The sequence below is a fragment of the Fusarium fujikuroi genome, chromosome FFUJ_chr02, assembly GCF_900079805.1.
Source record: "Fusarium fujikuroi IMI 58289 draft genome, chromosome FFUJ_chr02".
Lineage (NCBI taxonomy): Eukaryota > Fungi > Ascomycota > Sordariomycetes > Hypocreales > Nectriaceae > Fusarium > Fusarium fujikuroi.
In genome coordinates, this window is record NC_036623.1 from 4,541,770 (window position 1) to 4,565,616 (window position 23,847).

The following is a 23,847-nucleotide window of genomic DNA, read 5'->3' on the forward strand; positions in this document are numbered from 1 at the left end:
AGACTAAAACGTAAGTCATTTCTTCATCTATGCTTGATCTATCTCGGATATTGAGGTGCTAGACGCCCTGGACTCCTGATCGCTACCCATGATGCAAAACAAAAGAAACATAAAAGACATTGATATCAAGTTCTTTTCTCTTCCCTTTTCCCTTTTTTAGTTTTTGTTCTTTTTACTTCTTTAAGCCAAGCCGACGGCGCTCTTGCATCGTCGTACAAGCTCGGCCCAGAGAGCATCCCGGCTGCCCCTCGTTCGCTGGACGGCATCCTTGTTCTCGTGTGTGCGTCGCAGGAGGTACTTCATGCACTCGCCGGTGGTTCCCCAGACAAGGTACTTGTAGGCGGGCAGAATCTTGGTCTTGTCAGACTGGCCAGCCTCGACAAGCTCGCAGCTGACCTCGTCAGCCATGCCCTGAAGTTGGGCGAAGGCAATGTCGGACTTGGCTCGGCCGGCCTCCATGATGGCACGGCTTCGTCGCACGGACTCGGCGTTGTGAGAGGCGACGACAAGGCTGGCAGCGGGGTACTCGCCGGAACCCTTGACGTCAATGTTCCACTCGCGGGTGAGGACACTGGCAGCGAGGGAGTCGAAGCAGGCGTCGGTCTCCTCCTTAGTGTCGTGGAAGAGTTCGCGGGGGTCAGAGTTCAGATAAGCGCCACGGACAAGCTTGACACCGAGAGCAAAGTTCTCGATTTGAGCGAGCTTCAGGTGGTTGGAGAGGACCTCGGGGCACTTCTTCTTGTAGGCTTGGTAGGTACCAAAGATGACAGCCTCGCCAAGTCCCTTGTTGTACTTGCGGGTGAACTCGAGAGTCCAGTCATCGATGCCGTCCTGGAGCATGTCCTGCTCGGCGTCGAAGAGGAGGCGGACACCTCGCTCGTGGGCAAGCTGGCAGATCGAGTCGATGGCCTTGTACATAGCGGGGCTAGGAGGAAGACGGTCCTTGAGCTGGTAAAGAGCGATGCTTCCGGCGCCAGTAAACTTGAGAGCGACAAAGTCACCAGGCTCAGCAAGTCGGACAGTCTCTAGGGTGCCTCGGGCCCAGGGAAGAATCTCGTTCTGAATGCACTCGTCGGTCTCCATGGCACCGTTCTTCAGACCCTCGCCCTCATCCTTGGTGAGGACAACCTCCTTGGCGTAGTTCAGAATAACACCAGTGAAACCAATGTTCTTGAGTCCATCGATAGTCTTCTTGATCTCGGGTGACTTCTCGCCTGCGCAGAACTGAGCGTAAAAGGTCTTCTTGAGGAAATATCGCAGAAGAGGGTTCTTGTCGGGGTTGAGCAGAGGGTTGGTGGTGTTGGCCAGAATACCCATGACGTGCAGAGAGGGAGGTAGGAGCAGAGGCGAGGAGGAGACGGTCATGGTGGCGAGAGATCGGAGAATCATGATGAGAGGAAGAACGGAGAGAGGCGCCTTGCTGGGAGCGATGGGAGGAAGAGGATCGGGGATCTGCTGCTGCTCGACGATGGTGTTTGTGCGTCGCTCAGAGGAGTGGATGTGACGGCGGGCTACCATGTTGGTCTTTGTGATGGTGAGGCATGGTCGGAGTGTGTTGATGGTGATGGCGTTGGATGCAGTCGCCCAGCGAAGGGGCTGGGCAGTCCCTCGCCGAAGGGCCGAGCTCATTATATGAGATGTGTGTGTGGTGTTGAGCTGAAGGTCCTAGGTTGGTAGTTGGATGGAGATGCTGGATCAGTATGGAGGGATCCAGATGGTGATTGTGTTGATGTTAGGTTCGGTTTACGGAGCGATGATGCAAGACAAGTCAAGTTAGGTTCTATCTGGTTGGGTTTGTTGGGATGGGCAATGGGTGGCAGAGAGCTTATTATATCCATCTCAGAGAGCAGTGACTATCAGTGCCAGTGTCGGTTGACTGCGGTGCTTGGTAACTCTGGTCTGTGCCTGGGCTGGGGCGTGTGAGGGAGGTGGCGCTATCTCCAGCCCGATAACTCATATCTCCCTTGCCTTGTTTGTTTAGCCTTCCCCCATTCCACAGCAGAAAGAGAATAAAAAATTCGCCATTGATCTCCAGCATGCTCCAGTTGAGCTAGTCATTCATGGTCATGTTTACGCTATACCAAGGGGCCCCCCCGGTCCTCCGCAGAGGCCGAGCCAGACCGGCCCGTGACTATCAAAATGGACTGCAGGCGAAGGGAAAAAAAAAGAAAAGGGACCCAGCTGTACGGAGCTTATCAGCCGTCACGTGGCTCATTTTAGCTTCAGCGTCACCATAATGGCCGAAAGTAGCCGTTGAGGGGCGTGGGGGGTGCAAGCCCACGATAATTGGGGAGATTGGGAAGCTGGGGATTTGGTTTGGTTTGGTTTGACTTGGTTTCTGTGATTGCCGCAACAGGCCGCGATCCCAGTAAATACGTGTTATGTAATTGGTGACACTGGCAAAGCTAGCAAGCACAGGGCATTGTGGGGAAACCTTGGAGATGCATCACCAGCATTCTCTTAACTGTTTTGAGATTGACAGTGTTGGGTTGGCTTGTGCTGAGACCTGAGACGTCTTGTGACTTGTTTTGATGACGATGTGTCCGTGTCTCTGACTTTCACAGCCAACTTCCATTGTTGGTCAATGATGTGCAAGGGGGCTGACGATGATGTGTTGTTTGCCATTCGGTACTTTATGTAGATAAGGCGATATGGATAAGATATGCCGACATCCAATCCATCCAATGGATGACGAATGGGGCTCTGCTACCGTATCTCAATGGCCTGCAACCGAGAGAGAGAAAAATGTTCGATCTCGCTAGAAGCATTCTGCAGCGTTTGCTTATCGATGATGTCTCCATAAATGACCGACCAAAGCCGCTGGCCCTGGGCTGGCCTACGGGAGAGGCGTTTACCTAGAGAGTCCTAAACTCGGAGGGCCCCGATAACAACGACACTAGCATGTTTTTTTTATCTCTGAATTGATCTTGCGCCAATGGATGTTTATTCCCCTGTGCTGGTCTCTCTGGTCAGTGCGATAAGTTATGAACCATTGACCAAGTCGTGATATATCTACATTTTGTATATTGTACATTCAAGAACCCAATTGCATTACAATGCTGGACGAGCATCATCTTCTTCCCTTGTATTTGACCTCCGACCTCGCAAGAACTCGACATACCCAATCGGTCTGCCTCGGGCTAAGCCAAGCACATCTTGAATCCCACCGTACGCAAGACCAAACAACAACCCGTATCGCGCGGTCCGGGCGGCGGTTGTGAGTGACAGGCGATCTAGATGCACACGCCGAACATCGGCGCTTGTTAGCTCATCTCTTTCTGCCGCCTGCAAAGTAAAGTAATGTAATGTAAAAGAAAAACCCCTGCTCCACATCATGCAATGCTTGCAATATCTACCCGTCGCTTTCCATCATCAAAGCTCCCAAAACGCCATGCATTCCCCATATGGGGTTTTGCGCAATACCGTTTCCCTTAGTCAAGCCGAGGTCTAAAGAGATAACCTAAAGAGAGAGAAAGAAAAGGATTGACCACTTACGCCAAAGAGAAAACGCGCCGGCGACTGTAAGCGTAGCTATCGTCGTAGAAAACATGTCGCTCGCCCCGCGATATCGATCGACCGTGCTCTCAAGCGACAAGGCCAGGAAGCTCCAGAAGCCCGTCTTGAGACCCATGCGGAAGCCTTCTCGGATGCCGCCCTGCATGGCGTGGTAATTCTTGCTCTTGTGGTAGAAGTACCACCCTGTCGTCGTGTCGGGCATCTTGTGCGCATGCTCCGCCCGGAACCGCAGCTGCGCCATCTGTCCGCCCTGTGTCGCACCAAGCGAGAAGCCCACGACTGCTGACGAGATTGTTCCCAGCATGAGCCGCACCGGCGTCGCGATGGACAGGCGCGGGTTCGTGTCCTGGGGGAACGTTAGATCTGAGGGCATTGGCATTGGTGCGCCGGGCCGGGGTGACGGCGTCAGGGTCGGCGGAGCGGCGGCCATTGTGGTGAAGACTGGGAATATCTTGTTTCTAGGCTGTGCTCCTGTTTTCAGAGAAGGCCGAGATTGTCGCGAGGCTCTGCGGCTAGTGGAGTCTCGTCTCGGTGGTGGGATGCGGAGAACGAAAGGCCAGCCGGAGTTTGCAATCCCGGCGGTGGATGCTGTTTTTTTGGCGCCGCTTGGAATCGGTAATGAAGAAGAGGGGTTGTGCTTGGGGTTGGAGTTGGTAATAAAAAGATGACAGGCGAAGGCCCGATAGAGATATGTTCTTGTATCGTGAGATTTGAATATGTAATTGAATTGACTTCGCTTCGATGCTTGCCTGATGCGAACTTGAGGCTCATGTCATGATGGACAGTGTGTTCATGCATTAGTACAGTATCCACGCACGGTCTGTCTTCACATGAAGCTTGAGATGCAGCCGTCTGCAGTTTTCAGAATGTTTGAGAATTCAAATGGCCAGTTTCAATACTCCGAAACAAATTCTATAGAGTAGGCCAGCTGTTAGTGAGTGAGTTTCAGTTGCTCATTTCCTCAAGTCAATAACGTACGCCCGTGGCCGGCCAGATGATTCTTTCGACATCCATTTTCGGGTCATGTTCCAGGGTAGCATTCGGCTTCTAGAAGCTGTCACTTTATGCCTTGCTCTCGTTCCTGGATCTTGCTGCTGAGTTGTCACAAATCCTTGACGATGACGTATCGATAGTTTAGTTCTTATAGGACAGCAATTCTACGCTCCATCTCAAGAAGCTGGGATATCCATACATCTTAATAGAGTGACAGCGTTCAAATCCTGCCTGTGTCCCTCCTGTACGCGCTCTCACGTGATGTCGCGCTGAGCTGCGCCGCGGTTGGCCCCCGCCAATTTGAGTCTCAATGCCCCTCATGAAGAACAAAGCGAGGCAGCTTTGAACTCTGACGTCTTCCCAAACCTTCGTATCAAGATCGACACAATGGTACTACATACACAGATCGCCCTCCTCTGATGCGCCTCGATGCTAATGATACCTCAGACTGACGTCGATGACGCAAACATCTCGGTGCGCTTCAAGCACGGCATCCATACCATCTATCTCTTCATAGACGCCCTCGCCCCCTTCTCTAGTGCCGCCACTGAACTGCTCAATGTTCTGATCGAACGATACCCCGATGGGCTTACCAAGTCATTTGATTCTTCCGAGAAGACTACCTACGATGCAGACTCGACCCTTGCGTTTGGCGCATTGAAGACGCCGAATGACCCCACGAGCGGATGGGTCAAACTCAAGACGGGCGATGGAGAGAAGACGCCGACAGTGTTGGGACTGAAGAACAACAGCCTTCTTGCCTTTGCGGTGCTGGACGAGGAGGGTGATGAGCCGGAGTTTGAGGTGGAGTGGCCAAAGGAGGATGAGGAGCTTTATGAGGAATAATTCAGCAACGAATCTTGAGATTCATCCGATTTCGAAGACATTTCTGCGGCGGCATACTGTCCCACCCCCGGATGCTTGGGGTAAGATACACCCCTGATGCGAGACTCATCAAGAACACGCCTGAGGACGACACCATGGAGCTCTCATGGAAGGAACATAGTCGTACGACGCCCTACTGGGCCTACGGAATTATCGAGAAGTTTTGAAAAAAAAAATATTAAAGTAGATACCCAATTGAACGCTTTACATAGCGACCAACAAGGATGAGCTGAGCTTGGGTAAAGATCATCAGGGTAGGTAGCATTGCAGGCCAAAACCTCTGGGTCGCATTGACCGAAATATCACGACGCCAGAATAGAGACAATCTACTAAATAAAACCAAGCATATTTTTAAGAATAGAGAAACTCGCCATTGTTTCAATTCCGTCTTACATGACTCGCTGAATCAATGATGCGGCGTTGCTCTCCCTGAAAAAGGGGTCCAAGTCGCATGACTAAGCCATTTAAACTTCACGTGTCGTCAATTCTCCAGGGGTACAGCACCTTAAACCAGGGACCAACACCGACTCTCCTTTCCACGACCAAACCGTTGCGCCGCTCCCAACAACGTCCCGTTGGCCTTAACAAAACACTACCGACGTGGCTTGCGCATGAGGTCGACTACATGAAAGTCGTGGCTTTTCTCCGCCATGGCCTGGGCCTACTGGTGCCGCTCTCGATAGCATTCACAATCTACCTCTACATCTTCCCCATCGTCCAGGGATGCGCATTCCCGGTTGAGTCGAGAGATAGCCAGGAGGCTTATGACTTGACCAAGAAGTTCCACTGGCCCTCGAAGCCGACTGCGGACGATCATGCTAAGCTTGCGCCTTTCCGACTCCTAGCGCTGGGAGATCCTCAGCTAGAAGGCGATACCTCGATCATTACAAACTACTTGGGCACTTTCCCCCATGTGCAGAGTGTTTTCAAGCATGTGACGTTTCAGACGACGCACTGGTGCTTCCGCGAGCGAGTGCGAAAGATAATACACGATATTGTCGATATAATCATGGAGGATCTCCCGTACTACCTCATGTCGCAGCGCAAGCGGTTTGATCTATGGGGCAACGATTTCTACCTGGCGCATATCTACCGCCAAGTGAACTGGTGGTCCAACCCTACCCATGTGTCGGTCCTGGGCGATCTTGTTGGTAGTCAATGGATCGACGACAAGGAGTTTGAGAAGCGAGGCCGACGATTCTGGAACCGTGTGTTCAAGGGAACCGAGAGATTGTCCGACGAGTTGGCGCAAAACCCGAGCAACGATTACAACATTTCTGGCGTTTTGGATGGTAGCGATGAAGCAAAGCTTTGGAAAAAGAGAATGCTCAACGTGGCAGGAAACCATGATATTGGATACGCTGGAGATTTGACCGAGGAGCGATTGGAGCGCTTTGAACGAGTTTTTGGAAAGGCGAACTATGAGCTGCGGTTCGAGCTGCCCATCACAGATCCCGAGACGATAGCTACGATGTACTCTGATTCCAACCCCGAATCGAAACGAGTCATCCCAGAGCTTCGCATTGTTGCTGTCAACGATATGAACCTTGATACACCGGCGAAGTCTCTTCCTTTACAGGATGCGACATACGGCTTCATCAACAACGTCATTTCGACCGCAGGTTCTGTTCAGTACGAGGGTCAGTTTACTCTGATCCTCACGCATATCCCAATGTATAAGCCTGCAGGCATTTGCGTTGACGCTCCTTTCTTCGACTTCCACACTGCAGCAGACGGCGGAGGTCTCAAAGAGCAAAACCAGCTCAGCTCCGACGCCAGTCGGGGTTTCTTGGAAGGAATCTGGGGCATGAGCTCAAAGAGAACAGCCCCAGGCGGTGGCTACGGCCGCGCAGGTCTAATGCTCAACGGCCACGATCACGCCGGCTGCGACACGTACCACTACATCAACCAGACAAACGGCACAGATCCCTCCCAGCGTCAATGGGAAGTAAAAACCTGGTCCGACGCACAAGATCTCAAGATCCCAGGCACCGATGGCATACCGGGCCGACGCGAGATCACCGTCCGCAGCATGATGGGCGACTTTGGCGGAAACGCCGGTCTGTTGAGTCTCTGGTTCGACCAGGAATCATGGGAGTGGAAGTATGAGTACGCCGCGTGTCCGCTGGGAAGCCAGCACTTCTGGTGGTTCGTGCACATCTTTGACTTCATCGTGCTGGTGTGGATGCAGTCGTACGCTGTGCTCTCTGTGATGGAGGCTTATGGCGTTGATGTGGACGGGCCGTTTTGGAGGGGCGTGTCACGGATGAAGGATTTTGTGCTGCGACGGAAACAAAGTGTCAGTGATAAGAAGTAAAAAAGTGTTTGGATAAACGATGATTGAGTAGTGGAATTTTTCCTATAGAATACAAAGCGTTCTGTTTTTTTCCTCGCGTTTCGCTTGGGATTGCCGTTCGGTGAATTATGGGTGGTTGTAACGGTGTTGGGCCGAGACATTTTCGCGATGGGGAGCTGAGTTGAGTAGATATTGCGAGGCGCAGGGCTGGAATAGGATTAGGGTTGTTGTATAAGGTGTGGTGATGGGCGTGGTACTGATGGTAACGGTGTTGGACAGAGATCAGGGCAGCGCGGCGAGGTTGTACGATCGAAGGAAGGGTATTGAATGATATGGTGAAGTCTTGGGGTTGAGGCTGAAGCCAAGATAGCTGCGGTTGGAAGCTCCGGGCACGCGGCTCTGCTTTCTAAAGCAGAACCTGAGGCTTGCTATCGCGAACATACGCGATGTTCATGAGGTTCTGAGTTCTCGATACGGCCCAGGGAGTGCTGAGATGCTCCAGAGCAACGCACATCATCGTGAACTTTTCCTGCTTACCAATACCATAGACTGTGCAAACACAATATCACCATCACCACCACAAACACAAACACTTATTCACTCTTTCAGCTGACACGGACCAGATCACAGTAGTGCCATGATGTAAAAGACTATTGCGCGTGGTCTACCACGCTGGTCGCATCAGCATCGTGGTGATACAACCGTTGAGGTTGCCCAGCGACCAAGGAACTCTGCCAGATCCGGCGAAGCACCGCTATCTACCATGAAAGAAGTTCTGTTGCGCAGAATCGTGTGCAGAGTGTGATCAAAGCAACGGCTGTTTGTGTGAGATCAAGTGATTAGGGAGGGTGACTACATAAACCCAGGACCAAACCACTGGGACTGAGTTGAGATTCGCATGATCATACTCACACAAGACGGCCCACCACACGAAGACCACTCATTGAGATACTGCTTGAACCATGCTGTCTCTTCAAGGACTTGGCGTACTGATGCTTCTGGGTGTCGCAGAGGGTATCCCGCGATCAGATGAAAGTCATCAAGAGCCGCTTCTCAAGCACCATGCGAATATACCGAGGGACAATGATGTACCTACCGATATGCTTGGGGCAATGAGTCCTCAAACAGACTACAGAACTATGCCGGCGGGCACTTACACCGAGACAATCTCAACAGGCCTCGTCAGGATAATCGTCGTCAACGAACCGACGCCTACAACAGGTAATCAGGCAAAATGTCCAGTCGAATGCGATTGTACAAGGATAAAAGATAAGAACAGCGATGAGTAAGTCCATGATACCAATCAGGCTTATTGTGCATGTTGCTGACACGCTCAGATACGCCCAGTGCTTGACCAACGCAGCATGCAGACCATGCAGAGAGCCAAATCTCACAGCTTCATCGACGATAAAGCCAAAGGCTACAGCATGTCCCGCTGAGTGCGACTGCACCAAGATCAAAGACGAGCAAAGCCAAGAGTAATTACCTTTCACCTTCACTATTACAAACTTCGTTTTATTAATGAGCAACAGGTACTTCCAATGCATAACAAACGTCAATTGTCAGAGCTGCAGAGTGGGAACCCCACCCAATTAAACAAACACGTGAAAACAGGTTATCATTGCATGTGGTGGTATTTTGACGAGACTTTCATCTGTCGTATGATAGCTAGATAAAACATGTTGACAAAAGAAAAAAAAAGAAAAAAAGAGAATGCGTTTCTTTTCCCCGAGCTTTGGAACAAATGCAACGCTAGAATCCGTGAATTAAGCCATGTTGTTGTTTGTTACAGGGTTTAACAGCAGCAGTCGAAGCACTCAAGACAACACTCGCAGGTCTCGCCGCAGAGCCAGCAGCAGCAGAGTGTAGCGAGACTGTAGTTTATTAGTATGATTGGTAGAGCAGTAGAGAGTGAGTGATGCTTACCATGTGTATAGACAGCCGTGGCTCTTCTCTTCTTGTTGTGGTGGTGGAGGGCCTTGCTGGTACTGCATCTGCGCATTGTCAGAAACTGGTGACCTTCCCCTTGAGCTTCATGAACTTACAGGCGGAGCGGTAGGGGGATAGTAGCCCTGAGGGGGGTAGCCCTGAGGTTGCTGAGGAGGGTAGTAGCTTTCCAGATGTTAGCTTCCCTCTTCCCTCTTCTTCTTCTTGTGTAAGAGAGCTTACCCTTGTTGATTGGGATCCATTATGACAGATGTGGTTTATGATGAGATTTGTGAAGTGTGTAAGATGCGATGGCAGAGTTGGAGACAGGAAGAGAGAGCGTCAAGTTATATTATTAGACCCCATGCGTGTTTTGGCTATCCATCTGGAGCGGAAGGAGAGGGTCACAGGGGGCGCAGTTGCAGACGAGACGAGACGCCAGATGATCTGTATCCTTCTTGGCTCTTTGCTGTGACCTTGGCGTAATAACGGGAATCCCGTGCACCAAGGCCGATTTAACCGTACAGCAGTCTTGGCACCTCCAACAGACACTTTACTGACTGATACCCACTGGTTGTTGGCTCTTACACTGCTTGTTACAGTACTGGGCTTGCACTAATCACTACCTAGTTAGCGACGGTTATGCCGGCACGTTCCGTTACGAGTCGGCAAATGATATTGGGTTTTGACAGCCTTCCCGTCTTGCACTCTAAAATGTTAAATTACAGTCTCTGGGCCTCTGGGCCCCTTCTCAGCTAAGGGTCTTGGTGCCTCCACTGCGAATTGACGTTGCAGGGGTCGTGCGCTTGGCAATTGCGCGTCCTCCATGGCTGAGCTTCACTCCTGCATAAAGGGTCCCCTTGGCGCAAAGGGAAGGGCTTGAAAGATTGTAGACTAGCAAATACCTGACGGAGTACGAGTCAAAGTCTGTTAAAGCGCTATCATGAGATTACGAGCCACAGCTCTTCATAGGGTCTTCCGTATAAGTTGTTGATTACTACCGAGCTTTCACCGTATTCTTGATAAAGAGCTGATCCTCAGGCTGTTATGTTAGCCTTGCGACTTGTCCCGTTCTTGTCCTGTCTTGTCATGAAACACTCCTTGCAAGTTGCCGCTGTATTCCCGAACCCTGTACGATCAACGCGCGCGCGTACAGGACGTGCAGGTACCGCCACGATTTACGAATAATACAAGGGCGAATGAATTGAAGCTGTCCAAAGCCGCGGGGACCGACCGATTCCCTCTAACACGCGTTGTTCAGCCACCGAATATTCGCTTTCGACTGCGGCTGAGTCTGTCTCGGCATTTGGTGTCTTGGACAAGACACTTGCCGCTGTCACGTTGTATCGCTTAGTTACCGGTTTGCGCCGCATTCGGTGCCCGACAAATGCAGCCGCCGACGGAATCTGTGCCAATTAATGGACGCAGTTGGTTCATGCTAACGTTGGGTGCTTTTCAATTGTTGTTATCTTTAGGGGTTCGCTTTGATTAGAGAGGCACTCGGTGCAACAGGCACCTCTTCCAAACGCTTTGATTTGCGCCTGGCTTTCTGTTGTCTCGACCTGAGCGAAGCGGGCGCAGGAAGGACAACCATGCGACTCACGGACATGCAGTCAACCGATCGACATGCTCCTCAATCCGCAGAGCAGCTTCTTCCGAACTCAATTTCGTGACATCCAGCACCAACTCGGTCACATTCCCGAAGCGATAGATTGATTCCTTGTCCAGAATCGGCCTCAATATCGTCTCGTCCGTAAGCTTCGCGCTGATGCTTTGATTCCGCGCCGGATTGGTCGCCCGCCTTATGTTCTCCTCAATCTCGCACTCCAGCACGATCGATATGAGCGAAACGTCTCGCTTTCTTGCTGCAGCCTCGTAATCCTTCGCGCCCATCTCTCCCGCCGCGCTTGCGTCTCGCGCATCCGTAAAGATCCACGTTGTATCCTTGGTATATTCCGACGTCGCGATTTCGTTCAGGACATGCCGCCGTAGAACCGTTCGCATCTCATGGTAGCCTGGAGACGAGCGCTCTACGAGGGCGTCGATGGGATCGATGAGGAGGTGATTGTGGTAGATCTTTGAGCTGGGGAGTAATTGCTGGAGCTCCTTCGCGATTGTGAGCTTCCCGATGTCGGGGTAGCCATTGATGTAGACGAAGCATGGCATGTTTCGGTAGGGGGGACGTGACCATTTCCTGGCAAGAGCTCTGCAAATGCGATTCTCGTACTGGCTTTTCGCTTCAAGGGCTCGTTGATCGTCGAGAAATTGCGGACGTTGGTATTTGTAGTCCGACCCAAGGTGAGTCACCTTTATGCTTTTAACAACCACCGAACCCTCCCAGTGTAGCCACTCAACACTACGCACGACAAGCTTAAGTCGATGGCTCAAATTTTGATCGTGCAACCAATCTTCGTAAATCCTGCTCAAGAGGATCAAGAACTCCAGAAATCACATCCCCTTGAAAGCAACACGACTTCCCAGACGCACCAATTTGCATATCTGATCGTAGGCACCGCTCGACCGCATTGTAATATCCAGAGCCACCAGTCATCATGACTCTTCCCAAAAGCTTATTGGCAGCTTCGTAGTCAAGAATATGCCTCGGTAACCCGGGCTCTAACGTTTGAGTCTGGGGTGAGTCTAGAGTTGCTATCGATTGGCCAAGAATGAGCTCAATGAGTAGGATTCCGAGATAAAGCATGAATGGGTTGTTTGGTGACACTGATGCATTGACCCTGGGATCTTCTGGGAAGTGTCTGAGGACAAAAACATGCTGAAATTGATGAACACCACCCTTTTGGGCAATGAAGATATCTTCACTTCTTGGAATGTCCGCAACCCAAGGCGTACCTTGCATCTGTAAGACACCACAAGCGATCATCCAAGCTAAGCGTAGCTTATCACCGTAAAGCAGCGCTGGATCTTGAAGCACTTGCTTCAGTGGTACCAAAGACCACTCCTTACAACTGCCTAGACATTCAAGCGTATAAACATCATACCTCTTAGTTTCCGTCATGTAGCAGTGCTGAATATGTCCACATCTCTCGCCCTGCTTCTTCTTTCCCATCGTTTGCATCGTTTCGCACAGATTATTGATGTGTTTGGAACAAAGAGGCTCTGACATTGTTCTAAGAGTGTTGAGTGTGAGGTTTGATAGGGCCGACTCGATGACAACTGTTTGCGATTGCTGGCTGTTTGTTGAAGGGGTGGTGGAGGGGACAGCAAACCCAACTGTCTTCCTCGAAGCACATGTCCTTTGTGCTGTGAAAGAAACCGTCGACATCTTCGAATCATCTCCGCTCCTCAGGAGAATTTCATTCCATTGCTTTGAGGTATTAACTTGTGATCCCGTCAGGTACGAGACTGCAAGGCGGAATTGCAGCTCCTTGATAATATCCTCATCATCATCCTCAGGAACAACAGTCCGTGATGGCGGCGTAAGCCTCAAGCCGACATCGTGTAGGTCCGAGCATTTGCAAGTCATTGTAGACCGCAGTGCATGATATATACCACTCAGCATTCCGTTGACGAGCTTGTTAAGTCTCCCCTGTGATCGAGACTTTCTTTGTGACTCCAGATCTGTGTTGAGGACTGCTAGGCACTGAAGAGCCGAGACACCATCCCGAATTCTCGTCAAGACCTCCTCATGGTTTGACTTTTGGAGGATGAATGTTGCTCGCTTGAAGTGCTTTTTTATCGAAGAGCTTTCGGCCCATTCAACCTGTTCCAGTTAGCTGAGACGCACGATGTTGACCATAGCTTCATACCTCTCCATCTGCACCAACATTGAGCTTCTCCATCATCTGCTGGATAGCTTCCCTCATGTCCTGCACTCGGTCATCGAATACCTGCAGAGATGACCAGAGCCTCAGGCGCAGCTTATTGAAGATTTCTTCTTCTCTCCAAAGGTCTCCGAACGGATCTCGTATCATTTCCTCGATGCGTGTCTGAGGAGCAATTCCCGTAAGGAGCTTCTCGCATATGTTCTGAAGATTGACATGTTCAGTCTTGAGAGTCAAGATGAGACTCTTGAGGATTCGTTTGTATGATCGGAAATTCTGCAGGGTGCCGAGACCGTTCATGTAGCATTGTAGTGCAGATACTACGATGGGTATGCTACCGAGCACGATACCGGCGACCTCGAAGCCTGACATTGGAACGAAATCTCTCAATGTGATGATGATGGAGGGACGAGAGTGTAAGGGAAGGAATTTTGAGGCTCCGAGGCTGATCTTTCTCAGCTGCGCTGATTGAGGGTTGAAAAGAAGAGGGGTTGCGGCTGACGTGCAGCTGAATGTTGATCTGACCAACAGCTCCCGCAGATAGCACATTCTCATGGGCCACCAGAGGTCAAGTGCCACTCCAACATTCTCTCCGTATTTTCTGGACCGATGAACGAGATAACAATCATCGCCCTGCCTTCACTGTATCCTTTACACAACCATGAGCACTATTGCTGATCATGTTTCGGCTTGTCTCCAAGAGTTCAATAGCCTCTGCAATTCCCCAGCAATATGGACAGACTGTGCTCTCGAAGAGGGTCATCAGAGCGATATATCACTCTTGAAGCTGCAGAACGAGCTGAGCAGATTCAAAGTCTGGAGTGGAAACATTGGCGCTCATAAAAAAGGACGAAGCTCTCTCGATCATAGGCTTCGAGATGCGTCAAATATCCGGAATCAGGTGGTTGATCTTTTGGAGGACTTGAGGGAATCTCTAAAAGATGGTAAGACCCTTCGATTAAGCTGTTCAAGATTATCTCTGACAACAATAGCCAAGGACATTCTTACGGGGCAGACAACACCGTGGGATCAAGAACAGTCCCCAGCTGAATTTTCAGATGATGACTCCGACGATGGATCATTTCAAGACGACGCACCAGGGCCGTCTGAACTCTCCCAGATATTTGCTGCTATCGTTGAAGACATCAACTGCCTGCTGAGGCTCTCAGTTTCCATTCACAATCCTTCTCCCCACGATCGCTTCAAGAAAGCCTGCTTAACAGATACATCTGGCTACGAGCCATTTGACGTCCAGCATGTATATAACAAGCTCTCCAAAGCACCGAAGCCAATCGCCGAAAGACTTGGAAAGGCAATTTCTCGACGAAGGCAGTATTTCAAATACAGAGAACTACATCATGAAAAGTTGGCAAGTGGGCTTGAACTAGATGGTAAGGACCAGATGCAGAGTACTGTAGCCTCTTCATTGCCAAAGAAACTTAGTTTGAATGAACCTATCTCTTTGGAGGAGGACGTGGATGATGCATCGGATGGTGGGAGATCACAGACGTCTTGGGCAACATCTGCTGCGAACCCAGAAAGACGGAAGATTCCTGCCCTCCCAGCGGAAGCCGAGAATGGACCTTTCGAGTGCCCATTTTGTTTTATAATGGTATCTATTACTTCGAGGATTCATTGGAAGTTAGTTTCTCTTACCTTGGCAATATGGATGTTGCTGACCTGAGCCCACAGGAAACACGTATTCTCAGACTTGTTTCCTTACATTTGTGTCGAGTTGGGTTGTCCGGCTCCAGACCAGGACTTTCAGAGGCGTCATCAGTGGGCGAGCCATGTCAAGAAATATCATTGGAAGACATGGGCCTGCAAGCTTGGATGTAATGAGACCTTTGTCTCTATTCAAGACATGAAGCGGCATTTAGCACAAAGGCATTCAGAAACCATGGAATTGACTCGCCCCTTCAGTCTTCTCAGCATGTGCGAGAGACCTAAGTTAGAGAACGAATCAGCAGACTGTCCTCTGTGCGGAGAAAAACAATCGTCATTTAAACAATTCCAACGGCACGTTGGTCGCCACCAAGAAGATCTTGCTCTATTCGCGTTGCCCCATCTTCCAGGGGGAGAAGACGACAAAAACGAAGAGTCTGGTTCCGAGTCTGAGGCAGACGAAGACATGGAACCTGAGATACGAGACGAGTTGGAGCAAGCGAGCTCTTATATTACCCGTCTTTCTGACGGGAGCGTAGAGGAGGCTACAGATGTATCAGAGCGAAGCATTCGATTTGCTCAAGAGGGAGGCTTCGCTCCTGTCGCTGTCAAAGAGGAAATTTCCGATGACTCAGTCCCTACTTTCATGGCTCGCCGCAAGAAGAATCCTCCACCCGAGGAGATAGTTCCTCAGAAGTGCCACGAGCCAGGCTGCAACAAGGAGTTCAAGCGTCCTCGCGATCTCAATAAACACAAAAAGACTCACTCTCGCCCATGGAAGTGCCCAGTTCCAACCTGTAAATATCATACTTACGGGTGGGTTACAGAGGACGATATGGACCACCACTACCGCGAGGAGCATTCTGAAACTCCTGCCTTCTACGAATGCGTGTTTAAACCTTATCCCTACAAGTCAAAACGAGAAACGAACTGCAAAGAGCACATGGAGAAGGCTCACGGCTGGGACTTTATCCGTACACAGAAAGTAATACTTAGTACGGGCAGACATTCGACCGTTGAACCGTCGAGAACACCTCCGGACGCAGACTCCGAAGATCAGTCTTCTGAACAGGGAAGAGACCTTACAACGCAACGAAGCATCGAAATGCTTGCACCTATTGAGAACAGAGAAAGTTTTGACCTCGCCAATGTTGACGTTCTGCACCTTAGACACAAGGAATCCTCATACACATTTAAATTTCCACGACATGATATCAGAGATGGCAGGCTGCGGGTGTCCAAGGTCAGAGAGCTCGCAGCGGGGATGACATATGTTCCTGAGAGTTTCAGACATCTGGTCGAGCTTTCTTGCAAAGATACTAAACTCCTGATAGATGGTACGCCCATTCGAAATTATGGTGTGTCAAGAGGTGATACAATAAATGTTGAAGCACCGCAGTTCAGGAAGTCTGGTCTACTGATCCGTTCGGCGAGTGATGACCTTGTGTTGGATAATGGGCATAGCACTGAGGAGAACATGGGAATCGAAGGGAAAGCAGAACGTGATGAGCGACGAGCAGAGTTCTCCTCGGAGTTGCGACAGAGAGCTACGGTGGAATCTGGTGGCGACCAAAGGCAAAAGGCCCCTGCTAGCTCCAACCCGCAGGACGTGAGAGAAGAGACAAATCGCAATATGCGTAAAATTCGCAAAAAGACAAAGACTGGATGTTTGAGTAAGTCGATTGTTCTCCCTATTATAAGTGTGACTTATGAACAGCGATACTAATGTGGATAACAGCATGCCGTAAGCGTCGAATAAAATGCGATGAAGGAAGGCCGACATGCAATAATTGTATCAAATCTGAACGCCATTGCGAGGGTTACAACCAACGTATTATCTTCAAAGACCCTATGGGTGCGAGACAAGGAGTGCCAGCCCCTGAAATCGAATCAGATCTCGAGATAATGGATACCCGCGAAGTTTCTGGACCTATCCTACTATCTAAAGAGGCCGATCGCAAGGTCAAAAGAACTCCTACTTCTGGAGTTAGATGCCCAACTTGTGCCGTTGGAAATAAAGAGGTATGGGTTCTTATTGGGGGGTCTTGTGCATATTGCGGAACACCATGTGCATGAGGCTACTCTAGAGGTTCATAATTGGTTCACAGCGACGGGCGTCAATGATGACAACGAGGAACGACTGTCTCCGACCCCTGGATGACCCAAGAAGTACCAAGAAACGTGCCCAAGCCTTTTGTTTAATAGCCATCGCATGGATGGAGCCGAATGCATCCTCATTCATGATGAGACCATGATATCCACTCCCGAACCGCCGTCTAGCAGGCAAACTGAAACCGTGGAGCCTTTGTTGGATCCTGGCCTAATGATGAACCAAAACGAACTCAAGGTTTGGAATGCCTTATGTGAGCTAGAGGACGAATTGGAAGTGGGATGGCTTCCAATATGCAAGGACTCCATCAACTTGGACGATGGTTCTGCCAAAAGGCAAGAAGAGCGGCTCGGACTTATCAATGGAATCCATTCTAATATCATAAAAAAGCTGAGGCGAATTGAACAGCTCAGTGGGCCTGACATCAAGGCAAAGAGAAGCCATGTAGAGGAAAAGGTCGACAAACTTTTAGCAACGTTCGGGGCGAAGTCAATGACAGGAACAGAGAAATATTGGATACTATAGCCATGGCAAGGTTACAACCCTATCTTCGCAATTCTTCAATGACTCCGTTGAAGTGCTTGTGAATTAATCGTGCATTGACTCCACGAGGATTGTGGTGCTTGCTCAGCAGCTCACGAAGAGTGCAACGGTCCGCGGATCTGCGACCCGTACATCACCAAGGCGAGGGAGGTCATTGTAAAGGACGGAGAGAGATAAGCATGCACCTGAGAAGTTCCATGGTCAAGCTGCCTCTGATAAATACATATATATATATATACAAGTGTGGGGGGAACAGAGTTCGGGCTGAGAACTATTGTTTGGTTGACTTCATCATCAAGATCAAGTGCCCATGCTGGATTTGAGAGACCGGACGGATGACACATCAGGATGACGATGATGTGGACTTGATGATGAGCCAGAAATACTAGAAGATCCACCGAGAAGAATGGTCTGAGAGAGGATGAGCAGATTGATGCGTTCATTAAGTGAGGAGCCTATGTTTAGTCGGAGTTTTGACAGCTGGCTACGTCTACGGGCCGCTCGGGCCGTCATCCTAATTAGTGGACCGGCTTCGACAACCAGGGATACCCCCTTGTCATATGATATGACATGATATCATGTCATGCTTGCTCTGCTGGAGGATGACTGGTAGGAAAAAGCCTCAAACCTCAAATATGCATCTTCGTTGAGCTCTTTGACCCCCAATGAGCCTCGTTTGGTGTCGATGCTTCTGCTTTTGTGTTGCTAAGTTGCTCTATATATAGTCATGCCGAACCAATCCGCAGGAACCACGACGCCGCCCGAGGCGCAGGCACCAATCACTGCCAATATGAAGTCTCCGTCAAAGTCTCCTTCGAAATCCCCATCAAGGTCTCCACCAGCCCAGGGCGAAATTGGCCCTGCGGATGATTCTGATGTCCGTCCTCCATGCCCTCTCCATAGCGAGGACTGTACTTACTTCCGAGCAGCATGACACCCATGATGATGCCGACTCTTCCATCGGGACCGATGCGTCAGTGCCCGTAGATATAGTACATATTCCATGATTCTGACAGTCCTCGCAGCGAGAGCTCAACCGCCTCTGTTTCTGCGAGTATTCTCGAGTACCGTCGCAGCCAGGGGCGCACGTACCACAGCGACAAATTCACCGCGAATTACTTCTTCCCCAATGATGACCAACAAGTTGAGTCTATGGACTTGACGTACGGCTTAGCCTATGCCCCAAGGCATATTAACGAGGTACTGACCGCACAATAGACACCATTACCTGACGCTTCTGTTGGACGGTGAACTGTTTCTTGCCCCTATCAAGATAGATTCAACACAGGTGAGCTGCTCTCAAGATGTCCTTAAGCTCGCCGAAAGTACCTTTGCTGATTTGTACAACGCTTCTTGAAGCGAGTTCTAGATGTTGGTACCGGAAGCGGTGAGTTCTTATCTGTTCCTCCTTTGGATCCCCACTAACAGCTTCGCAGGCATCTGGGCCATGTATGTGGTTACGACAAGTCTAGCCACAGCTGATGCTTACATATCATAGTGAATTTGCCGACCGGTATCCCAACACAGAAGTAATCGGCACAGACCTGTCTCCTTGCCAACCCCAATGGGTGCCCCAGAATCTTCGTTTTGAAATAGATGATGCCACGCAGCCTTGGACCTGGAAGGAAGATTATTTCAGCTTCATTCATATCCGATATCTCTTTGGTGCAATCAAAGACTGGAATAGTATCTTCAGCGAGGCATACCGATGTTGCACACCAGGGGGCTGGGTCCAATCAGGCGAGGCCGATGTCACATTCCGTAGTGATGATGGAACTACTGAGCTGGAACCTGTTTTCAAAACATACCAGAAGCTCTTTGAAGAAGGCAGTCAGATTCTAGGTAACCCCTTCTTTGTCCACGATTTGCAACAGAGGGCTTTTGAAGAGGCTGGCTTTACAGATGTTGAGACCGTTGATTACAAGGTATGTTTCTCTGGACTTGACTGCAGTTCACTAAGATGGAATTTCGCAGTTCCCCATCGGTGGTTGGCCCAAAGATCCAAAACTCGCCGAGGTTGGGCAGTTTGTCAAGGCCACGCTGGAGAACGATTTGGAGGGTAAGATAACCAACCTTTGACTATTGATGGATTTCTAACGCCTAATAGGTTACACCCTTATGATGTGGCAGGACGTTTGCCAATGGCCCAAAGATGAATATCAGGTATTCCTCATGAGCTTGCGTAAAGCCATACGCAACCCAAAAGTGCATAGCTACATGACTGTGCGTTACGTGTACGGTCATAAGTAGGCTAGCTATGTTGGTGATCTCTAGTTGATGTGAGGTAGATGCTATTTGGAATCGTTTTTTAGGTCATGGTGATCTCCTCCCAGCTGTTGTCTTTTACCGCTTCGCCTTCCATGATTCCGTGAACGTAGCTATCTCCGATCATTTGATAAGTACCATCAGCTCGAGGCCTCAAAACCAATGGCACTGGACAAGACGAAACCACCCAGACACTGTCCCCTTCTAGTGCAGACGAGAAAGCCAGTCCTAGATGCCCTTCGTCTGTCAGGAAAACTTGCCGCTGAGCAGCGTATGTTCCTAGTAGCGATGCGAATCTAGCAGCCAGTATAAACATGTCTGCAAGCTCCTTGGCCACCAGGGACGTCCACTCCAAGTCAAACTCCTCAGAAAACCCCCCCAGTGAGCAGGTCCTCGCCATGAATGAAAATATTGACGCCAGCTGTGAGTCTGAAGGATCAGAGGCACCTAACTTTTGCAGCATCTGTTTGACCCATTCAATACTTGGAAGCATATCGTAAGCTTCGTCCCCATCCCGAGCCACAAGAGACTGGAAGATTGTCAATTGCTCCAAGAAAACAAGTCGTTGGTCGACTGTCATGGAAGTGTCCCAGACCCGCAAGTATTGAAATAAGATGTAGCAAAGCCAGGCTTTGAAGGAAGCGCCAAGCTTCGAGATATCTATTGAATCGTGTATATTTGCGCCAAAGATGAAAGTACGCCAACAAGCTTCAATACTGAGCTCTCCAGTTACTTTGTAGCGCTTGCCGCACCGTAGTAGAAGGGCCGCAAAGTGTTCGACGTGGAAGTAGTAAGCGAGTACGTAGAATTGATAAGACCCTGGAATGATCTGTCCGATACGCTGGGCCTGCACAGAGAGCCTCGAGCCACTAATGCGGAATCCCAGAGAGCCAATCTGGGCGTATCGTGCTGCGTCCAATTGAACTTTGCCTCTGGCCCAGGGGAAAAGGATAGGAGCAGTTCTTGCAGCGGATGGCTCGTTCGAGAAATTTGGTACCCATGAGGGTAAGTCCCCTGAAGGTAAGTTCAGTGTGCCACTGTGAAATTCTGCAATCCCAGCCAAGGAGATGAAGCCGAGGTGATTACAATGATTTAGGATGTTGGCCGTTGCGGCTGTAAATACCTCAGCAACTGAAGCATCGTAATTAACTTCCAGATCGCACCGAGGAACTCCCATATGGCTCGCGGCAATGTTGACCATCCCCAACAACGAATAAACCCGATCACGAGCATTCGTTATCTTGAACTTATGGCTTAACATCATCATGTAAGCTAACTGAGAACTGGCGGTTGTTTTCCAATTATCAGCGCCGGTGAGATCCTCGATAACAGAAAGCTGTGGGTGATCTTGGGGACTTTTCAAGCTTTCGAGGGACGTCTTGATCACGCTGATGAAGTGAATAGAGTAGGGTCCTGGTGTCCATGAAATCTGCTCCACCTTGGCCATGGCCAATGTCGCGTTGGGATACCAGCCTAGTCTTTGAATCATCATCAATGCAGAGGCGAGCTGTTCCCAAGAGATGCATTCGCTGCTTCCCAGGAAGACAAACGCCTGCCGAGATAGGACGGTCTCTTGAATCACCCAAGCTCTACGGAACCAATTCCGGTCCAGGAGATCAACGAATGGCTTCCAGCCTTCAGAAGGAATAGGTGGAAGGCCTGAACTTTCGATTTCGCTTTTGCCCGGGCTCACTTCACTTCCAGAAGTCTCCTCAGCCAAGCTGGAAAGTGCCCGTGTCAGACGAATAGCCTCAGCTGATTCTTTTCCGCCATCACCGAGCCAGATATCGACTCGGGCTGCCATGCTATAAATCTCGCTCATGATGCCGACCTGGATCTCGCGCTCCCTTTGGTTGGCCTGATCAATACATATTGCGTCGATCCACAAATACCAATCAAATTCTTCGAAGCGCTTGAGCGCCGCGAGTAAGTTTGGTTGGACGTAGAATCTACTGCCGTTCACCAGTATGCATGAGTCGGAGACCTTGCGTTTGACTTCTCCCTCTGGTGCACCCCATGTATAAGATAGTGCATGGTAGCCAAGTGCCTCTGCTTCATCCAGAGAATGAGTGGTCACGTCGATGTTTAATCTCTCCGATAAGAGGCTGCGTGTTCGGGGACGGATTTTTACTAGACGAATATGTGTCGAGTCGAGTGTTGATTCGTATTTGTACTTGGTACTAAAAGTACTGCTTCTGCGGAGAGTTGTCCACGATGAGGAGCGCATTCTTGGAGGAAGGAATTAAGATTGTAACCTTGGCTTGTGGAGTTGATTTCTTGGCTGTACAGCTACAAAAGAATGATGTCGTAGATGGATTTTGAGACTGCGAGATTCATTTTGAAACCCCCCTTTTCTCTGCATGGATATGTAGTGTCCAATTGGTTCCCTGTTGCCGCGCGCTTAGACCTGACAGAACCAACACATCTGAAGCTATAACCACTTTACCCGCCATTTATGATAGGCTAGTCTACTACTGGCAGAATCCGTTTGCAAGATCGCATAAAAGCCACAATCTCCAAAAAACCAGACCCAAGCCTTTTGATCTGATTTCCAGTTGAGACCCAATTAGTAATTGGCCTAATATTAGATCTGTTTCTTGGGGTTGGTGCGGTTGATCTTGGCCCTCTGAGCCAACATATGCCCAAAGAGGATGTAAAATGCTATGATATGATGTCAGTATAGAGGCAATATGCACATTGCTAGGGCTCTCGTACCTGGAACATAAATCGCTAGTCCGAACCAAAGTAAATATTGATAAGCTGGATTCCGAGCTTTGGATGGCTGGATGACTTCGTACACGAGTTTCATCTCAGAGAGAATACCGACGGGGTAAAGAACAAGGAACATGTTATATCTGTCAGGAGTCAATTTCTTTCTCGTGTCACACTTCGTCATGCTCATCACCTCAACCATGTCAAACTAGCTGGCACAGATCCCGTCCCCGTTTGAAGAGTAAAGTAAAAGTATCGAATTGCATCGGCGGCATTCCAAGCCATGAGCATAAGACTATACGCAGTCTCTCTATAGCCAACTTCTGGATAGTTTCGTGTAATAGCCCAGACAATGGTGTTTCGACCAGCGACTTGCAGCGCCGTTGTAGCAGGAGCTGCTCGGACAAGACCAAAGACAGCATGAATAATTTCCATCACTGTAAAAGTCTCGGTCCATCGTGCTATGATGTTTAGTTCGTCCCACACAGCCCCATTGCCTTGGGTTAACCACAAATAGGTCGTTCTGAGCAACAGGGCGGTTCGAAGAATGGCTGAGAGAGTGTTATAGAGGAATAAATATGTGGATTGCTTAGGCTTCGAATCAGAAGTTGATCGCGCCATCTTTGCTTTAGGTAATGGAGTCTGAAGATGTAAGGTCGTAGATTCTCAAATATGGAGCAGTCTTATGGAAAATTCCACAGCACGCTAGGGAAGGTCCACTAAGGCGGATTGAGTTATACCGAGGCTGACGCTTGAGAACTTCCAAATCGAGATGCTATGCCGGAGATTAACTGGAGACAACACCACTCATCTCGGAGACAAATATTCAGGTAGATATATTCAGGTAGAAATACTGAGGCATATTCCTCTGTTTAGGAAAGACAAGAGAACTCTGACATCTGTTTTGAGGGAGGGAGTTATCTAGGTGAATTTAGAATGGACTTGGAGAAGTTTAGTCTATGCAGATTTAATGGACCTTTTGACTACTTTTTGGGCGCCCGCTCTGATTCCCAGCCAGTCACGAGTTCTATTGCTCCTTCAGGGTTGCCTAAATAGGGCCTCGCGGACGATCTTGACTTTGGGCACCGAGGTTATAGTACTTATATCTATGTCCTCGACCACGGTGGATGTCTCCGTTTTTTTTTTCACAGAGG

General features: G+C 49.7%; 13 protein-coding genes; 6 read left to right on the top strand and 7 right to left on the bottom strand.

The window, feature by feature from the left end:
- Positions 1–180: 180 nt before the first annotated feature.
- FFUJ_03887 (related to proline oxidase) lies at positions 181–1,629 on the bottom strand (the record flags this gene model as incomplete). The annotated part of the gene is made up of 1 exon (XM_023572891.1): positions 181–1,629. The coding sequence occupies one exon, from the start codon at positions 1,627–1,629 to the stop codon at positions 181–183; it is 1,449 nt and encodes a 482-aa protein (XP_023426935.1).
- A 1,723-nt stretch (positions 1,630–3,352) lies between these two features.
- FFUJ_03886 (uncharacterized protein) lies at positions 3,353–3,946 on the bottom strand (the record flags this gene model as incomplete). XM_023572892.1 has 2 exons in its annotated part: positions 3,353–3,447; positions 3,496–3,946. The coding sequence occupies 2 exons, from the start codon at positions 3,944–3,946 to the stop codon at positions 3,353–3,355; spliced, it is 546 nt and encodes a 181-aa protein (XP_023426936.1).
- Positions 3,947–4,896: 950 nt separating this feature from the next.
- FFUJ_03885 (uncharacterized protein) lies at positions 4,897–5,355 on the top strand (the record flags this gene model as incomplete). XM_023572893.1 has 2 exons in its annotated part: positions 4,897–4,899; positions 4,957–5,355. 2 exons carry the CDS (start codon positions 4,897–4,899, stop codon positions 5,353–5,355), a joined length of 402 nt encoding a protein of 133 aa, XP_023427217.1.
- Positions 5,356–5,845: 490 nt separating this feature from the next.
- FFUJ_03884 (related to cell division control protein/predicted DNA repair exonuclease) lies at positions 5,846–7,711 on the top strand (the record flags this gene model as incomplete). The annotated part of the gene is made up of 1 exon (XM_023572894.1): positions 5,846–7,711. The coding sequence occupies one exon, from the start codon at positions 5,846–5,848 to the stop codon at positions 7,709–7,711; it is 1,866 nt and encodes a 621-aa protein (XP_023426937.1).
- Positions 7,712–8,652: 941 nt separating this feature from the next.
- FFUJ_03883 (uncharacterized protein) lies at positions 8,653–9,172 on the top strand (the record flags this gene model as incomplete). XM_023572895.1 has 2 exons in its annotated part: positions 8,653–8,975; positions 9,028–9,172. The coding sequence occupies 2 exons, from the start codon at positions 8,653–8,655 to the stop codon at positions 9,170–9,172; spliced, it is 468 nt and encodes a 155-aa protein (XP_023426938.1).
- A 313-nt stretch (positions 9,173–9,485) lies between these two features.
- FFUJ_03882 (uncharacterized protein) lies at positions 9,486–9,879 on the bottom strand (the record flags this gene model as incomplete). XM_023572897.1 has 4 exons in its annotated part: positions 9,486–9,564; positions 9,617–9,684; positions 9,736–9,802; positions 9,860–9,879. 4 exons carry the CDS (start codon positions 9,877–9,879, stop codon positions 9,486–9,488), a joined length of 234 nt encoding a protein of 77 aa, XP_023426939.1.
- A 1,336-nt stretch (positions 9,880–11,215) lies between these two features.
- On the bottom strand, positions 11,216–11,782 carry FFUJ_03881 (uncharacterized protein; the record flags this gene model as incomplete). Its single annotated transcript, XM_023572898.1, has 1 exon — positions 11,216–11,782. One exon carries the CDS (start codon positions 11,780–11,782, stop codon positions 11,216–11,218), a length of 567 nt encoding a protein of 188 aa, XP_023426940.1.
- A 205-nt stretch (positions 11,783–11,987) lies between these two features.
- Positions 11,988–13,770, bottom strand: FFUJ_03880 (uncharacterized protein; the record flags this gene model as incomplete). XM_023572899.1 has 2 exons in its annotated part: positions 11,988–13,337; positions 13,384–13,770. The coding sequence occupies 2 exons, from the start codon at positions 13,768–13,770 to the stop codon at positions 11,988–11,990; spliced, it is 1,737 nt and encodes a 578-aa protein (XP_023426941.1).
- Positions 13,771–14,059: 289 nt separating this feature from the next.
- FFUJ_03879 (uncharacterized protein) lies at positions 14,060–17,139 on the top strand (the record flags this gene model as incomplete). XM_023572900.1 has 4 exons in its annotated part: positions 14,060–14,342; positions 14,391–15,039; positions 15,091–16,736; positions 16,802–17,139. 4 exons carry the CDS (start codon positions 14,060–14,062, stop codon positions 17,137–17,139), a joined length of 2,916 nt encoding a protein of 971 aa, XP_023426942.1.
- A 175-nt stretch (positions 17,140–17,314) lies between these two features.
- Positions 17,315–17,698, top strand: FFUJ_03878 (uncharacterized protein; the record flags this gene model as incomplete). The annotated part of the gene is made up of 1 exon (XM_023572901.1): positions 17,315–17,698. One exon carries the CDS (start codon positions 17,315–17,317, stop codon positions 17,696–17,698), a length of 384 nt encoding a protein of 127 aa, XP_023426943.1.
- Positions 17,699–18,443: 745 nt separating this feature from the next.
- Positions 18,444–19,966, top strand: FFUJ_03877 (related to TAM domain methyltransferase; the record flags this gene model as incomplete). XM_023572902.1 has 9 exons in its annotated part: positions 18,444–18,593; positions 18,646–18,689; positions 18,742–18,879; positions 18,935–19,004; positions 19,076–19,103; positions 19,153–19,165; positions 19,215–19,641; positions 19,691–19,775; positions 19,824–19,966. 9 exons carry the CDS (start codon positions 18,444–18,446, stop codon positions 19,964–19,966), a joined length of 1,098 nt encoding a protein of 365 aa, XP_023427204.1.
- A 58-nt stretch (positions 19,967–20,024) lies between these two features.
- FFUJ_03876 (related to heterokaryon incompatibility protein (het-6OR allele)) lies at positions 20,025–22,208 on the bottom strand (the record flags this gene model as incomplete). Its single annotated transcript, XM_023572903.1, has 1 exon — positions 20,025–22,208. The coding sequence occupies one exon, from the start codon at positions 22,206–22,208 to the stop codon at positions 20,025–20,027; it is 2,184 nt and encodes a 727-aa protein (XP_023426944.1).
- Positions 22,209–22,565: 357 nt separating this feature from the next.
- On the bottom strand, positions 22,566–23,314 carry FFUJ_03875 (related to 3-hydroxyacyl-CoA dehydratase; the record flags this gene model as incomplete). XM_023572904.1 has 3 exons in its annotated part: positions 22,566–22,642; positions 22,697–22,836; positions 22,887–23,314. 3 exons carry the CDS (start codon positions 23,312–23,314, stop codon positions 22,566–22,568), a joined length of 645 nt encoding a protein of 214 aa, XP_023426945.1.
- Positions 23,315–23,847: the final 533 nt, after the last annotated feature.